Raw genomic sequence first — 18,902 nt, forward strand, 5'->3', positions numbered from 1 at the left:
AAAGAAAAAAACAATAAGAGTAATAACAAACCAACACAGTAAAAACCTAAAAGTTGCTATACTGTTTTAAGAGGGAGGGCAAGAATAAGAAAGGAATGGTGTAAGCTCTGACGAGCAGGGCCCTCCGATTCCTTCTGTATTAAATTGTAACTGTACTGTCTGCCCTTGCATTGTAAAGTGCTTCACAAACTAAAATAACACTGGTGTGTCATAGTGACAACAAGCATTTACTTTCAACTTTTAATGTGCTGCATTGGTTACTGATGCTGGTCACCATTAATCCAAAACAGGGTGCACTCTATTGTGCAAAGATCCACCGCCTTCACACCTTGTGCAACGCATAGCGGTCGATGAGACCGCTCATCACAGCTGTGGACAATTAGTGAGGCAGTGGGGTTTAAAGCACCAGCTGCAGGAATATTTGTTTCCAAACATGCAGAACAGAAGTTAAAGTATATTAAACCCTCAGTTCTTTTAATCACTTTCAGCAGCATATTTAAAGGTCTCCATGCAATAACAAATGCTTAAAAGCTATCTATTGCCAGCCTTTCATAAATTGCTATCCCCGGCTTTCATGGCACTAAGTCATATGACCAAGTGCACAGACATTGGTCATGTGATCTCAGCTAATGAGCAGCATTATTGTTCATGCCAGCTGCTGACTAGCCACTACCTCTGCATTAGTTCCAATCCCCAAAGCCATTCTAGTTGAAATCAAAGGATTAATGCCCAAGCATTTTGTCATGGGACTGGATGACATGGAACTGTGGTTTGTGATTAAGTATTGCTTAACTTTAACATTTTAAAAGGGGACAAGATAGTTAAGATTTAAGGAACAATTAAAGTGGAAATCAACTTAATAATCTGACACTCGTACAGTGTATGAAATGCAGGATCATCTTCAGAGGCCCCCCAAAGGCTTAAAAACGAAAACATTGGTTTTCATATGATCCAACTTTGATTTCAGTTGTGAGTACAGAGGTAAGGAAAAACAGTCTGCTTGGGGAAACAGATATGCAACAAGTAGTAGTTACATGGATTACCTAGACACCAGATTCAAAGGCTTACATTATTATTCGTGGATGATGTTCCATAACTGAATTATTCAGGTAAAATCGTTTGAAATACATACAAGCTGTGCCCTGAAAGAAAATAAACAGCCAATAATAAACAGGAAAACAAAGAAGATGCTAAATCTTTGTGTACTTAAATATCTATACAACTTGTAACTTGTTTAAAACACAAGAGGCCCGATTCATTATTCTATAAGGCCAGGGTTATTGGACCTAACAATCGTTCTTTTCAGGCACCTGTCTGTTAATTTCACCTCACATTGGCTGTCAGTGCTGCAAATAACCGTTGTCACGACAATGTTATAGCGGAGTGAATTATGCACAAAAATTAAGACTAAAATTTAAAGTTGTGCGACACCCTTTATGTAATCCTATAATAATAATTTGAAGGTTTTTTTTTTCATTTTAAAAAGTGTATGTAATCTTGAACAACAAATCTACAAACTTTTTGTCTGTTTTAAAGATAAGTTCAGCTATGGGAACATATTACATGTTCTGCCAGTCTTTAGTGTGGAACATGTAACATGTTCCCGTTTATGCAGCGGCATGGCGATCAGAGCTCTCACTGCGACAGCAGTACGGGAAAAGGTTTCCAGTACAAGCTGTCATTTTCTTAAAAATAGCTCCGTCCACACAGTCGCATCATCCATTCACAGAGTTATGTGAATGAATGAAGTACAACTACAGATAGCCTGTTCATCGAAAACTACAAGCTGTCGGCTTTTAGTTCTCAATGAACTACCATTGTGCTAATAAGTGCTGTGGTAGTTCATGAAGTATTCCTGTCGTGACGTGCGAGGTACGGGCAGACAGCTTACACTGACATTCTGCATTGCACCTGTGATCTGCTGATCGCTGGTGCAATGCTTTCCAGGCTTCAGAAAATAGAAAAAAAAAAAAAAAAATAGAAAAGAACAGTAAGTGCACATTTTTTAGACCCTAAATCTCTCCATAAACAGAACCTGTCACGGCCCATGCTGTCACAAGGGATGTTGTTCACCCCTTGTGATAGCAATAAATGTAGTAGATAAAAAAAAGGATAAAAAATAAATAAAAAAAAATAAAAAACAACAATTAAATTGCCCCTGTTCCACCGTGCTTATACGCAAATGCGAACGCATACATTACTCCCGCAAGCACATATAAATGATCAGCACACCACACGTGTGAGGTATTTTCGCCAACGTCAGAGCGAGAGCAATAATTCTAGCACCAGACCTCTTGTGCAACTCTAAAACCAGGCAGAGAAAAGAGCCAAGGGGTCAGCTGAGCGGAGGGAGCTGCTCTGATTTAGGTACAGATCTACATATTTTTTCTATAAGACAGACACAGGGATACTTATTGTTCTATTACAGAGGGGATTAGAGGGGAAAGGTCATAGAAGTGGCTTAGCAACCACTCTAAGAGCGTTTCAAACTTTCTATCTGCAGAATCTTTAAAGAAGGAACATATTCAGTGAGATGTAGAAGACAGATGGCAGGATCAACCACTTACTTGTGAACTCTTTTCTGCTGGATAGAGCTCAGTAACAAATTTGCAAGGAATGAAAATTCTTTCTGGAGTGATCCAATCGTCATAGGTTGTATGTTCTATCTTTTCATGAACACGGAATGTCTTTAAAGAGACTTTACAAGTCTCTTTGTACCCAAAGACTTTTGGGGGGGGGGGGGGGGGGAGGGGAGCAGCAGTGACCTTTACCACGCTAACACGTATGCTGTGTAAAGCTCCCAATCAATATAGTGATAACCCGGGGAAGAATAATCTTCCACAGCTTCCTCCAATACTGCCTCAATGTCCTCATCATTGCCTTCTGCGTCTGCCAAAGATCTAGGGTATTAAGGGATCTGACTTAGGTCGAGAAAGGGGAGTAGAAGAGGTGTGGCATTTTTGAGCCCTGGGCAAAGATGGCTGTATTAAAGCTGATTTTTTTTTTCCAAGGAATTGTGACATAGATGCAGAACATTCTGCTTTTAACAGGTAGGTCATTTGTTGCATGCTTATGACCATTCTGACCAATGAGAAGTGCATCTAAAGCTTCTACTTCCATTAATGTGACCCAGAAGAAAGAAGGGCTTCTCACTGGTCAGCTTGGTCATGTGATCGAGTTGACCAAAGAGTGCTTGCCATTGCAAGCGTTAGGATGGTACTTAATCTTGGGCTGTGTATTGTGATGTTTAGGGCACTACATCGACAGCACGGGGCAATATGGCCACTTTGTGCAGCAGGGTCCTGAGGGGTGGCCAAGATATCTAGGCTTAGTTCACCTTTTCATTTTTTATGAACACGTGAACCATAGCTTTAACAGCACTTTTTTGGCAGTAGTTTCCATTAGAACTACCTTCACTTAATTCAGGCCAGTTTTTGCAGGAGGTAGCCTAGTACTCAGAGTGGAGCATCTCTGTGCTTGGAAGCTGCCATGTATATGCCAGCTTCCTGCACAGTGCTGTATCCTTGGCCCAATTAAGGGGTCGGCCAAGAAATTCCCGGAGGAAAACTGAAGGTATACAAAGGGTCCAGGGATAATGGTGATGTTATTATCCAAAATTGCCCATTGTAGTAAAACTACTTGTACCTGGGTGGGCGGAGCTTTACAAGGAAGTGAGAAACTAGTTCCCCTTGATGTCCACTTAACTTTACACTTACAGCACACAGCATTGGGCAGATTTAAAAGCTGCTATTGGACTGAAAAGAGGCTATGGATCTGCCCACTGCCATGTGCTGTCAATCAAAAGTAAAGCAGACCTGATGGGGAACTAGTCTCCTAATTCCCTTTAGACTCTGCCCATCCCAGTATAAAACTACTCAGCCACGAGTAGGTCAGTGTGAGGCATAATAAAGAGCATAGCGGCTGGGAAGTGAGTGAATGCTCAGAGGAAAGTGTCCAGCGTGGAGTGCGAGTACCAACAGAATCATGTACCCGTCTGTGACAAGTACATGAATCGAGTGCAAGCACCATCACTTTCAGAGCTACTCCCCAATGGAATTCTAAAGGGTATCTACGACACCCTATGTGAATTCTCTGGATAATGTTTTGGGGGTTATATGTATTCTTTGGGCCAGAAATGTGCATTTTAGCATGTGTGTAAAGAAAAAAATAAATAAAAAAAAAAAAGGGTCTGGCAGCGAAGGGTTAAGGCATAAAAAACAAAAAAATGTGTATGTATTGCAAAGGTTTTTTGCTTTTGTATAATTATGCTCTTGCATAATACCCAGTTCTGCTTTAGAGCAATTTTTGGCCATAAAATGACCTAAAACTAGAAAACTATATATTTTCTAAAAGCAGAGGCCCTGTAGAATAAAAAAAGATAGTAAAAATACATCTAAATGGATTTATATAATAATAAAATGTATTTTAGTGCACACAAAGACCTCATTGTACACTGCAACTACTAAACAGACATTTAGGAGCAGTTGGGCATTTTTTCAGCAGCCCCTGAACTTTCCATAATGTTATCTTATGCCTACATGTTCACTCACTCATGTATTTATTTTAGTTTAGAGGCAGTTGAGGTTACTGGCATTTTTTTTTTTAAAGCAGAAAAACCACGTTAAGGACTATCGTTTATGGGCATTTCAAACACCAAATGCTTGTAAACGCAGTAACCCACGTTTATGCTCGTTTGCGTTTATAAGCGTTTTTAAAGGGGGAAAACATTTCTGATTTTTTAAAACATATAAAAAAAATGTAGAAAAAACACAATTTAACCACATGCTGTTGCCCGCATCAATGGATTAGTCCAGGAGAGATGAACTCTGGACCTCTCATAAAATTTTCTAAGTCTTCAGGAGCCTAAGCAACAGCAAGATCAGGAGCATTTCCTCACACATGCTCATGATGGGATCCATAGTGAAAACACAAAAAATAAGACAGCAATCTTCAAGCACACTGCTCTCTCTTCTCACAGAATGACTGAATTACTGAAATAGTTAATAGTTTACATTTTTTTCCATGCATTGTGGGCATTTGAGAGGGTATCATGAAGTTATCTTTAAAAACCCTTCTAACCTCAAATGCTCATAACTGCTGCTACAATCGCATAAACTCAGTATGTATAAGCTGTAAAACAGACGTTTTTTTACCGTCGGTTTCCAGCGTTTAGAAAAGGTTTTCAACTGCTCTGTGTACATGAGCCCAAACGCAATACAATACCCAATTTTTTGGTAACATATAAAATATGGGATTGCTCCAAGAAAATAGATACCAAACATGTGAAGAATTAAAATTGCATGCACCCATGAGATCATGAAACTATGGTATTAAAAAAAAATCTCCATTAGGTGAGAATTTAAAACCCTTTACTACTCTTCAGTTTAACATAGACTAATACCTGAAGTTTAGCAAAAACGACCAGACTGGCAACAAACTGAAGCTACACTGAATGAAGGGTGCGTGACCCTTACGCACCATAAACCATAGGTATTTGAAATTTAACTTTATTCTTTCCTATAAAACGTTGTCTGGACTGTATATATGTACAAAAAGGGAGGGTGGGTTTATTGGTTGGCCAATAGTGTACTAATGATTGAGGACACACAATGATGAATAATCAAGCTGAAAGAGAAGATAGATAAAGAGAAAAGTGAAAATATTACTCTCTCCTATGGAGTCTCAAATTGTGCCTGTCTAGACAAGATGGTCTAACAGTGGTTCCCAACTCCGGTCCTCCGGACCCACTAACAGGCCAGGTTTGCAAGCGAACTGAAATATATCACAGATGATATAATTTGCTGCTCAGTGATTGCAGTACTCTAGTCTGCATCTCCCCAAGGTAATACTTCAAGTCTGGCCTGTTAGTGGTTCCTGAGGACTGGAGTTGAGACCCACTGGTCTATAAGGATTTATGTAGCCGCACACCACAGATTATGCTTGCTCCTCTTACTCATCAAGTCAATCTAAAAGCTGTAAGGCGCTCCATCTCTGGCTCATTTCTATCCTAAATATCTTCTCTTATAGCAAAGCTATCCACTGGAGCTAGTACCTGTGTGTTCACTGCTCACAAAGATAAATGGCGGTCTGACATTTGAGAGCTAGAAAGAAAGAGCCTTACAGCTTTCTAGTGGTGTCTAGACAGGCATAAATTGAGACTCCATAGGAGAGAGTAATTGTTTTCACTTTTCTCATTATCTATCTTCTCTTTCGGATTTATTATTCATCATTGTGTGTCCTCAATCATTAGTACACTATTGGCCAACTAATAAACCCACCCTCCCTTTTTGTACATATATACAGTCCAGACAATGTTTTATAGGAATGAATTAAAAGTTATATTTCAAATACCTATGGTTTATGGTGCATAAGGGAAACGCGCCCTTTGTTCAGTGTAGCTTTACTCTTCAGTTTAGAGGTAACTGAGCTATTGTGCAAGAATTATCTTTCTCACGCTGACATTTGGGGCAATATCTCACATGTGGTGCAATTGTGCTTTACATACAAGTGCGCACTCTGTGTGTGCATCTGCATTTGTGGATTCGTGCAGGGCAACATGGGGTATGTTATTTAATTTTTTTTTTTTGGGTGGCAATTAATTTAATTATATTTCAAACTTGTTTGCTTTCACAAGCTGTGATAGCATTGGGCAGGTGACAGGTACTCTTTATGGGGACATCGGGGGTCTACCGCCCCTGCTCTCCAAAGCAAATAACCAAGCACAGATTTGGTCTGTTAGCTGCCGCACAGCTCTGAAACCAGAAGTGACTAAACTATTGACGCTCCTTGTTTCACTCCATGCAGAGGAGATTAAGAAAAAGATGTTCCTCTGTCTCCTTCCGCTTCCCATTTCTGAAGCTGTTTGCGGTCCAGGGCTCCCAGCAAAGAGGGTAAAGCCCCGTACACACGTAGCGATCGTCGGCCGAACGATCGGCCGTCTTTTGTCCAGGGCTGTCCTGTCCACTGAAAAGTGCAAAAGACTGCACACGAATTTTGTCGGCCAACAACAGCCGACTGCAGAAGTGATGTCATGTGATGGTTAACTTTCCGTGTGTTTTTTCTTCTCTGAGCATGCCCAGTCTTGCAAATCTGCTGATTGTCGGCCGAATTCTGTACTGACTGGCGAACAATCGGCCGTTCTGGTGTGGGCCAACAAAAATTTTAATGCCTGCACGACAGATTCTGTTCGGCCGAAAATGCGCTGTCGGCTGTCGGAAGCATCATACTAACAAGCCGACAATCGGTACGTGTGTATGGGGGTTAAAGCTGGATACACACTATACAACTTTTGTTGGTAGATTTCCTTTAGATTTACCTTCAACTATGTAGTGCAAGGGCCTGCCTGATTGCATACTAATTGAAAGTGTTTAGGTTTGATCTCATATTATATGGTCTTGGTAAATCTAAAGGAAAAAAATCTAAAGAAAATTGTATAGTGTGTATCCAGCTTAATGGGCCATACACACTAAGATTTTCTGAAGACTTTTTCCTTTAGACTTACCAAAACCATATAATATGAGGTCAAACCTAAACACTTTCAATTTGTATGCAATCTGGCAGGCCCTTGCACTACATAGAAAAGGTAAATCTGAAGGAAAAAGTCTTCAGAAAATCTTATAGTGTGTATGGCCCTTTAGAGTGGGAGAGTCCAGGAACTCCACCACCAGTACTGTGAAAGTGATAACTTTCACTCTATGGCTCCTTTCACACGGCCGCTCCGTGTGAAAGGTCCGCTGCGGGACTTTTTTTTTTTTTTTACCACGGAGCGGATGACATTTCTGTCATCCGCTCCGTGTGCCCGCATATCATCCCATCCGTTTGCGGATGATATGCGGACATAATGTATGTCTATGGCACTGCGGGTGTCAGCGGATGACACCGCTGACACCCGATTTTCCTTCCTTTCCGTGTTTTACACGGAAGAAAAAATGGGTTCTGTTCCATTTGTAAAAACGGAACAGAACTGAATGGAGGAAAATCGGGTGTCAGCGGGTGGTATTCCGCTGACACCCGCAGTGCCATTCACTTACATTATGTCCGCAAATCATCCGCAAACGGATTGGATGATTTGCGGACACACGGAGCGGCCGTGTGAAAGGAGCCTATATCAAGAGAGCCAGCTGAAAAAAATTAGGCACAAATTTGTGTTTAACCCTTCACTCTCTGGATATGCATACCATGTCAGAAGAGTTGAAGTGATTAAATAAATTGACAACATACAGCCGAATAATAAAGTTTGCCTGTGCCTAGGGCTACAATTATAAGCATATCTATTATAAAACCTACAAGTTCAATTACTATTACTTACCAAGACAGATTTAGGCATTGTGGGTTTGAAAGCATTGCAGAAATCCACCAACTTCTTCTCATAGTATTTGCAGATGATCCCCTCTTCTTGAGGCTCCACATTAAATATCTCACCCAAGTGTGCCTGTGAGAGACATTTTACATTTACATTTGGTTGATGTATACAGTACACGTTTGCAAAACCTCACATAGATGTCACGACTTTCTTTCACAGTCGATAACAGTAAACAAGACAAATAGTGAGTGTAGATCTCCCTAACTGGGCAGACAGCAAAAAAAAAAAAAACTTCTAAAAACTCTCTCCACTCTATGTAAAACTAGAAAAAAAAAACTGTTTTGCCTTTAGGTATATCTTAAGAACAAAATAAAAACATGCACATATTTTTGCAGGAAAGAAAATGTGCATTTATTATTTTTTTTTACAGAAGCCTACAAACTAGGGATCGACTGATTATTGGCAATGGCGATATATTGGGGGCCGATATGCACTTTCCCCGATATATCAGAATCGGCCCCTGAAGTTACCGATATCGCCAATATTTCTGGAAAAGTGCTGTACCGGAGTGATGCCTGCAGCTAGAGGCATCACCCCGGTACCGGCGTCCATAGCCGACGGTCGGCTGTCTTGTAATGACAACCGATGCAACTGAGAAGCTGCTCAGCTGTCATTATAAGGAGCGGGCGGGGACGTCCCCCCCCCCCCCTCTTGCCGCCTTCCACGGCTTGCCCGGGTCTCCCGTCCCACCGGGAGACCCGGGCATCCTACCTGCACAGCCGCCAAAGAGAAGACCCGATCAAAGCCGCATTCGGCTCTGATCGGGTCTCCATGTAAAAAACCCGGAAGTGGTACTCGGCGGCAAATTAAAAAAAATGCGAGCATTCAAAAACAGCCAAACTTGGCGTTTTGAATGCTTTTAAGTGCAGAGGAGGGGTTTGGGGTCTTTTAGACCCCCAGATGCCTCCAAAACAGTACCTGTGAAAAAAAAAAGATAAATGTCCAAAAATATTGGCCGATACAGATATTCGATGACCAAAATATCGGTATTGGTATCGGCACTAAAAAAACGATATTGGTCGATCACTACTACAAACCATTGCATCAATGATCAGTGAATCACGGGTGTAATATCAGCCTTCCTCCAGCTCTCCGTCGATACCTCTGAATGAGCTTTCAGTAGGAAAGCTGTGGACAATGGACAACACGGGTGGTGATTACAAAACTCATGAGTGGAGTGTGGAGGTGTGGAGGAGACTATGAACCATTTCTTGCTTCAGTGCCCCTTCAATATAGAAGTCTGTAAGGGGGTGGGTGGGGCTCTGGGTATCCCTTTCCTTTCCCGCTTAAGTTATGCGGAGTGGTCGTATGGGTGTTTTGAGACACATCGGAATTTTGATTTCGAGACACTTTTTCTAGTTAGCTTAATAGTCCGTTACTTCACATGGAATGCACGGTGTCAGGTTTCCACTCGGAAAAAAGTAATTCCTGTCGAGATGGTGGTGCACAACATTCTGGGTGAGGTTGGGAAGATTCAGGTTCTTGAGAAGGACAGGTGGCAGCCGGGAGCCTGGGCAAAGGCATGGAGGAATGTCAGGTCCCCGTAGCTGCTGTCTGTCAGTCTCTGGGTGTGCGGCTTTTCTATCTGTCCTTTCACGTCCCCTATATTTTTATAATATTGAATTTTTGAAAAAAGGCTGCATGCATGGGATAAATGTGTAATAGTTTCTTAGCCTGAGGGTGTGTTTAGGTGGAGGTTAGGGCTTTGTTGAGTTTAGTCATGATAGTAACAATTTTCTGTTTCTATGCTGAAGTAAGCTATTTTTGTTTATATATTTATTTAATTTTGTATATACCGTATGTAAATATGTTTGTATTATGCTTGTGAGATTTTTAATAAACAAAAATTTACAAAACTCATGTACCATTGATAACTACAAGTCTATCTCTTGCAGTGGAAGACAGAACTTGTAATTGATTTAGTCACAGAATGAATAAACTCCAAGTCTATTCACAATAGAGCTGCACGATTCTGGCCAAAATGAGAATCACGATTTTTTAGCTTGGAATAAAGATCACGATTCTCTCACGATTCTCTGTGTAACAAAAAAAAATTGGGATAACTTTACTGTTACGTTTTTTTTTTATTCATTAAAGTCTATTAATTGCGTTTGAAAGACTGCTGTGCAAATACAGTGTGACATAAAATATTACAACAATCGCCATTTTATTCTGTAGGGTCTCTGCTAAAAAAAATATAGTAGACCCCTACCGAGGAAGTCAAAGGAGCATTACGCTCGACGTAACGCGTATAGGGGGACGGAGCGTGCGTGGCCGACGCAGAGTCTCTCTCTGGTAACAGATCGCTGACATCGCTTATACAGCAGGCACGGCTGAGTGCCCAACAAATGTGAGTTGATCTGCCTTTCTCTAATAAAGCACACCCTTATTAGTAAGCAGAGAGCACTAGATTTCTTCATCTGTTTTTTATATGTCCCGGGATCCCTCGAGGTGCAATACAGTGTGGCTCTTTCCTGGAAGTCTGATCCATGATACATGTGATTGCTGGCCCGTTTGGGTCCTTTAGGAAGGTGAGAGGCTAATTCACCTGGTGGAGGGATTCACTAATTTACAACTTGTTTTCATCACTGGATTTTCTTCAATTGGATACGGGGACACTCTTCATATCACTATATTGGAAGCACACACATTGCTATGTGCCTTATGAACTGGATATGATTTATTGTATTTAAAGTCATCACTTTTTTATTATATTTCTGGCGCATCACATTTTGGTAGGATTTATAGTTTATTGTGATTTGTGAAACACGATTGGTGTATGCTGCCGGATACCACTTATATACTTTCACACACCTGATTTATGCACAGTGAATTGAGGTTGAGTTATTTTATCACATATATTGGGTTTGCGCTGATAGTTTTTTTGTATTTCATGTGACAATGGTCTGTCCCTGTCTCCCTAACCTAATGCTCTCCTGCTTGGAAATCCTGCCACCTGCACCCTGATTGAGGCTGCAAGCAGCCATGCTCATTACGTAAGCATAGTCTAACATTGTTGCCATACAGAAAACCCATCCGGCACTGACATGCAGATGACACTGGACTGAGTGCATATAGACCGGAAGTGGCTGCAAAGAGGATGCTGGGTATCAGCGATACTGAGATGCAAAAACCTGAGTGTCTCGTAACAACGCTGAATCATGATCTACTTTATTGTCACTGGATTGCTTAGCAACATACATGTTACACTATAAATATGGGTGTAACATGTAAGAAGATGTTGTTAAAGCTGGGGATAGCCTTTTACTGCCATGAATATATGTAGTACGTCGTTGGTGACAGGACGTTTTACACATGATTACAGAGCCTGCAGTCGCTGGGAGTGTATGTAAGACTGACGCGCTGACTATCATACGAAAGAGATCCGGTGCCTGTGGAGTCGTCATATTGAATCCACACACCCTGATAACTGCCGGTGTTCCAACACCTCCCCGTGTGAGCTTCCACCCTGTTTCCAGGGCTCTGCATACCAGACTCAAGACTTGTAGAACAGGTGCCACTGGGTAGAGGGGAGAAAGATCAGCGAACATATATTCGCCGAACTCCTCTTGCTGCTAATGACCCGGAAGGGACTTTCGTGTTCTGGTATCACTGTCTACAGTCAGTTTTGATGGGACAGGAACTAATGGAATGTGATCTGAACTCCAATATTTTCACTGGAGGAAAAGTGAGACATCATGATTCTTTTTTAAAGGATAAGTCCAGTCAAAAACGAACGCTAAAACTGCTCTTTGCCACATTCTAAGACTATTCTATCTAACCCTGTAAAGCAAAAATCACTGTACTTAACTTTTCTATACCCAATCCAGTCCAGTCCCATGCTGATCTGTCAGCGTGGAGGCAGCTGCAGGAGAGGCACTATACAACGGAAGCCCCATAGTAAGTCTATGGGTGACGTCACTTCCCACTTCCTGGAATGACAGCAGTAACTCTAGACCCATTGTTCACAGTTAAAGCAGAGTTCCACCCAAAAACAGAAGCTCCGCTTTACTGCTTCCTCCCCAAACAGGTACCCGCTCCCACTTCCGTGTAAAGGCGCCACGGCAACTTACGTCATTTGCAGCCCCGCCTTCTGGGAGACACACACAGGTCCCAGAAGGGGACACAGCGGGACCATTCAGAAAGGCTTCACGTCCCGTTTCCCTTAGTAAGGATGCCGGCGCCTGCACCCGGAGCCGATGGTTAGGTCAGCTTTGGGTGCTGACATCACAGGCTCCCTGGACAGGTAAGTGTCCTTATATTAAATGTCAGCAGCTACAGTATTTGTAGCTGCTGACTTAAGTTTTACCACCCCCCCCCCCCCCCCAGACTGGAACTCCGCTTTAACTCAAATCTGATTGATGACCTGTAGAGACTTAAACTTTTGCTGCAAGAGCTGGGTTTTTTTTTTTTTTTTGCACACATGCTTAAAAATACATTTTAGGCCTGAAGAATACATAACCCAAATAACAAATAACACACACCACACACACACACACACACACACACACACACACACACACACCCTAGAGAATAAAATAGTTGTAGCCCTAAAATTTACTTTAGTATATTTTTTGCTGAAATGTTGCATTTCACAAACAGTTTTTTCAATACTATATGATGTAAAAAAATTGGAACTAGCACTATTTTCAGGGTGAATTTGATTGAACTCAAGTCGATGTAAATCACTAGTAAAAGGGCTTGATTTAAAGGAGTTGTAAAGTCTCAGGGTTTTTCACCTAAATGCATTGTATGCATTAGGATGAAAAACCTTTGGTGCTGCAGCTGTCCCCCAGACCCCCCCCCCCTTATTCTTACCCGAACCCGATCTTTCCAGCCATTGGCTCACGCTGCTGTCAATCATATCCAGTGACGGATCAGGGGCAGGGCCAAGTCCTGCGGTCTGTGTCAATGGACACATCAGTGGGACTCGTGAGCGTGCCCGCATGGATGCCCCAATGGAAAGCGGCTCTTTGTGGGGGGCACCCGATGAAGAAGAGGCAGGAGCATCGCCGGGGCACCCCAGAAGAGGAGGAGCAGGGCTGCTCTGTGCAAAATCCTTGCATGTTTGTTTTTTTGAAAAAAAAAAAAAAGAAAATGAACCTTTACAATCACTTTATATCAACTTGATTTAAATCATAATTTTTAAAGAGCAACTGTCATCTCTGTCCAAAGGCTGTTCCTCCTCTGACCCACTGTTGACTAACCCACAGTCCCAGGCACTTTAATGGGGCAGCTGATGATGTGGCATTGACACAAAATGGGTGCTTGAAGTGGCAGCAGCAGGTCAGTGGATGACCACGAACAGGCGCTGCCATAAAAGATCTGAAATGACAGGTGCTCTTTAACTTTAAGAGACCAATTCTTGCTAGTAGTTAGTGTGAAATGCAGGGCATGTTATCGCATTGGATTCATTGTATGAGTTTACCAAAAATGTAAATATTGCAGAATATACAGCCTCATGCCACATAACGAAGCTCCATTTCATGCTTTATAAATAAAGTCAGTTATTAATGTATCTGAAATAGAAAACTCTCTTTAGATAGATTTTTGGGGGATTTTTAGCAAATTAACTTTAATGAAATCCTTTTGGAGTAAAAAAATTGGATTTAAATAATAATAAAAAAAAAAAGTTATCCACAATATTTTATTCTCTAGGGCAGTGATGGCCGAACCTTGGCACCCCAGATGTTTTGGAACTACATTTCCCATGATGCTCATGCCTTCTGCAGTGTAGTTGAGCATCATTGGAAATATAGTTACAAAACATCTGGGGTGCCAAGGTTCCCCATCACTGCTCTAGGGTGTCTGCTTTAAGAAAATATAGAACGCTTGAGGGTTTTACATAATCATCAGGTCAAAAATTATTTTTTTAAACGTGTGCAAAAAAAAAAAAAAAAAACAACAGCGGGACGCTTATAAATGTACCTTGGTAAACGAGGGGTTAAAGCAGCATGTCTAAACCAAAGAAAATACATATTTACAAAAAAGCGCACACATGCAAAAAAAATGACTGTCAAATATAAAGGCAATCAATGAATGAATAAAAATGGGGATTTGGTCCCACCATATAGCCATATCGTGCTCAAGCCCACCACTATGTCAAAGTACCCCATAATCAGTGGGTCCTACACTATCCATAAAAAGAAGGATGAATCCAGCTTCTCAAACCATTGGAGATACTAACTCCTTGCTGGGAAAGATGTGCGACTGCACTATGAGGGACTCCTCCTATATCTGCCAGGCAATGGACACTGATAGAGTACAGGTGTCTCAACCCCAGAGTCTGGTCAGACCGAATACATTACTGGCAGATATAGGAGGAGTCCCTCATAGTGCACTCGCACATCTCTCCCAGCAAGGAGTTAGTAGCTCCAATGGTTAGAGAGGCTGGATTCATCCTTCATTTTATGGATAGTGTAGAACCCACTGATAATGGGGTACTTTGACATAGTGGTGGGCTTGAGCACGATATGGCCATATGGTGGGACTAAATCCCCATTTTTATTCATTCATTGATTGCCTTTATATTTGACAGTCATTTTTTTTGCATGTGTGTGCTTTTTTGTAAATATGTATGTCTCTTGGTCTAGCAGCACCAGCCTTAGAAATGCATGTCCAGGGTGTGCTCCCCCAGCTCCTTTTTGTTTGTAAACCAAAGAACAAACATTTCAAATATTGCTGCGGCTGCATTGGTTTCCTTTTTTTGTTGTTCAGGCTGAACACATTTTCTGCAAGCACAAAAAAAAAATAGCTGGTGATCCTGCCAGAAACCTTACGACCTACATTGTCAGATTTCCCATGTAACATTTGTGAGCTATAAAACCCCTCCTTCCCCTATGTAATGAAGTGGGGGAGGTGTTTGTAGTGCAATCAGGGAAGTAGCCTAGGGTGACACACTGCTCCCTCCCTCCTCCATAGACAGTACAGGGAGTGAGGACACAATAAATGGGATTAGAGAAGAGATGGTGCAGCCAGCACATCGAAGGACTGCTGAGCTGTACTACATGAAATGTGGGATCCTGTCCTTCGCTACACCGGATACTGCCTGCCATCTATTCCATTGCTTCTCTGCACCTTCCAAGCTGCTATTCCATGACAGTCCCTATAAGGAGAGTAGAAATGCCCCCAGAAAACCTCTAGAGAAGTAATACTGCATGCTGTGTGAGGCTCTCCGTCTAATACCACACAGAAGGCAGCCTGACTGAGCAGACACCCCACTCCTTACCAGCCCCGTCCCTCGTATTCGGGCCCGACACCGACTATTGGTCTGTGTCCGGAGCCGCTCTATGTCCTCCTCACTGGGGAAGGTCCAATGTTTCTTCTGGGTGCTGTTATGATACATTTTCCTCTCACACAACGGCGCTGCTGGCGCGGACAATATACGTCACCGAGATGTCAGAGGGTGCCGAGCGCCACCACGTGGTGTGTGTCAGGAACTGTGCTGGGGATTGGTGCTTCTGTGAGGAGAGAGATAAATTTCACCAGGAGGACGTGTCTTCTCATTCCATTTATAGGTGGGGTGGGGAAAAGCGACATCATATCTTCAGGGGCTGTGTGTGGCAAAGGAGGGGAGAGCAGTGCTAGACCAACAAGACATGGCTTCTCCATCCCTTATCCCTTCATACTAGGTGTATGGCAGAGGAGAGGAGGAATATGTCTTCTCCATCCCTTATCTCTTCATATTGGGTGTATGGCAGAGGAGAGGAGGAATATGTCTTCTCCATCCCTTATCTCTTCATATTGGGTGTATGGCAGAGGAGAGGAGGAATATGTCTTCTCCATCCCTTATCTCTTCATATTGGGTGTATGGCAGAGGAGAGGAGGAATATGTCTTCTCCATCCCTTATCTCTTCATATTGGGTGTATGGCAGAGGAGAGGAGGAATATGTCTTCTCCATCCCTTATCTCTTCATATTGGGTGTATGGCAGAGGAGAGGAGGAATATGTCTTCTCCATCCCTTATCTCTTCATATTGGGTGTATGGCAGAGGAGACTAAGGATAGGATACACCAGGAGGACATGTCTTCTCCATCCCTTCATACTGGGTGTATGGCAGAGGAGAGGAGGAATATGTCTTCTCCATTACTTATCCCTTCATACTAGGTGTATGGCAGAGGAGATGAGGAATATGTCTTCTCCATCCCTTCATACTGGGTGTATGGCAGAGGAGATGAGGAATATGTCTTCTCCATCCCTTCATACTGGGTGTATGGCAGAGGAGAGGAGGGATAGGATACACCAGGAGGACATGTCTTCTCCATCCCTTCATACTGGGTGTATGGCAGAGGAGAGGAGGGATAGGATACACCAGGAGGACATCTCTTCTCCATCCCTTCATACTGGGTGCATGGCAGAGGAGAGTAGGGATAGGATACACAAAGAGGACATGTCTTCTCCATCCCTTATCCCTTCATACTGGGTGTATGGCAGAGGAGAGGAGGAATATGTCTTCTCCATCCCTTCATACTGGGTGCATGACAGAGGAGAGGAGGAATATGTCTTCTCCATCCCTTCATACTGGGTGCATGACAGAGGAGAGGAGGAATGGGATACACCAGGAAGACATGTCTTCTCCATTCCTTCATACTGGGTGTATGTCAGAGGAGAGGAGGAATGAGATACACCAGGAGGACATATCTTCTCCATCCCTTCATATTGGGTGTATGGCAGAGGAGAGGAGGGATAGGATACACCAAGAGGACATGTCTTCTCCATCTCTTCATACTGGGTGTATGGCAGAGGAGAGGAGGAATGGGATACACCAGGAGGACCTGTCTTCTCCATCCCTTCATACTGGGTGTATGGCAGAGGAGAGGAGGGATAGGATACACCAGAAGGACATGTCTTCTCCATTCCTTCATACTGGGTGTATGGCAGAGGAGAGGAGGGATAGGATACACCAGGAGGACATGTCTTCTCCATCCCTTCATACTGGGTGTATGGCAGAGGAGAGGAGGAATGGGATACACCAGGAGGACATCTCTTCTCCATCCCTTCATACTGGGTGCATGGCAGAGGAGAGTAGGGATAGGATACACAAAGAGGACATGTCTTCTCCATCCCTTATCCCTTCATACTAGGTGTATGGCAGAGGAGAGGAGGGATAGAATACACCAAGAGGACATGTCTTCTCCATCCCTTCATACTGGGTGTATGGCAGAGGAGAGGAGGAATATGTCTTCTCCATCCCTTCATACTGGGTGTATGCCAGAGAAGAGGAGGAATGGGATACACCAGGAGGACATGTCTTCGCCATTCATTCATACTGGGTGCATGACAGAGGAGAGGAGGGATAGGATACACCAGGAGGACATTTCTTCTCCATTGCTTCATACTGGGTGTATGGCAGAGGAGAGGAGGAATGAGATACACCAGGAGGACATGTCTTCTTTATCCTTTCATACTGGGTGTATGGTAGAGTAGGGATAGGATACACAAAGAGGACATGTCTTCTCCATCCCTTCATACTGGGTGTATGGCAGAGGAGAGGAGGAATGTGATACACCAGGAGTACATGTCTTCTCCATTCATTCATACTGGGTGCATGACAGAGGAGAGGAGGAATGGGATACACCAGGAAGACATCTCTTCTCCATTCCTTCATACTGGGTGCATGACAGAGGAGAGGAGGAATGGGATACACCAGGAAGACATCTCTTCTCCATTCCTTCATACTGGGTGTATGGCAGAGGAGAGGAGGAATGGGATACATCAGGAGGACATGTCTTCTCCATCCCTTCATACTGGCTGTATGGCAGAGGAGAGGAGGGATAGGATACACCAGGAGGACATGTCTTCTCCATTCCTTCATACTGGGTGTATGGCAGAGGAGAGGAGGAATGTGATACACCAGGAGGACATATCTTCTCCATCCCTTCATATTGGGTGTATGACAGAGGAGAGGAGGGATAGGATACACCAGGAGGACATGTCTTCTCCATTCCTTCATACTGGGTGTATGGCAGAGAAGAGGAGGGATAGGATACACCAGAAGAACATGTCTTCTCCATCCCTTCATATTGGGTGTATGGCAGAGAAGAGGAGGGATAGGATACACCAGGAGGACATCTCTTCTCCATCCCTTCATACTGGGTGTATGGCAAAGGAGAGGAGGAATGGGATACACCAGGAGGACATTTCTTCTCCATTGCTTCATACTGGGTGTATGGCAGAGGAGAGGAGGAATGAGATACACCAGGAGGACATGTCTTCGCCATTCATTCATACTGGGTGCATGACAGAGGAGAGGAGGGATAGGATACACCAAGAGGACATGTCTTCTCCATCTCTTCATACTGGGTGTATGGCAGAGGAGAGGAGGAATGGGATACACCAGGAGGACATGTCTTCTCCATCCCTTCATACTGGGTGTATGGCAGAGGAGAGGAGGGATAGGATACACCAGGAGGACATCTCTTCTCCATCCCTTCATACTGGGTGCATGGCAGAGGAGAGTAGGGATAGGATACACAAAGAGGACATGTCTTCTCCATCCCTTATCCCTTCATACTGGGTGTATGGCAGAGGAGAGGAGGAA

General features: G+C 43.1%; 1 protein-coding gene across 1 annotated transcript in view; it reads right to left on the reverse strand.

Annotated features, from left to right (window-relative positions):
* The window catches only part of CCNH (cyclin H), a 42,757-nt gene extending 27,014 nt beyond the window's left edge, over positions 1-15,743 (reverse strand). The window contains exons 1-3 of the mRNA XM_082243899.1: positions 15,591-15,743; positions 8,309-8,431; positions 1,069-1,142 (exon numbers count right to left, since the gene is read on the reverse strand). Coding sequence (XP_082100025.1) covers positions 1,069-1,142; positions 8,309-8,431; positions 15,591-15,707 — 314 coding nt within the window. The 5' untranslated portion in view covers positions 15,708-15,743. The remainder of the gene's footprint in view (positions 1-1,068; positions 1,143-8,308; positions 8,432-15,590) is intronic.
* Between the last annotated feature and the right edge of the window lie 3,159 nt (positions 15,744-18,902).

Source organism: Pelophylax lessonae (genome assembly GCF_965119305.1).
Source record: "Pelophylax lessonae genome assembly, chromosome: 1".
NCBI classification, from domain to species: domain Eukaryota; kingdom Metazoa; phylum Chordata; class Amphibia; order Anura; family Ranidae; genus Pelophylax; species Pelophylax lessonae.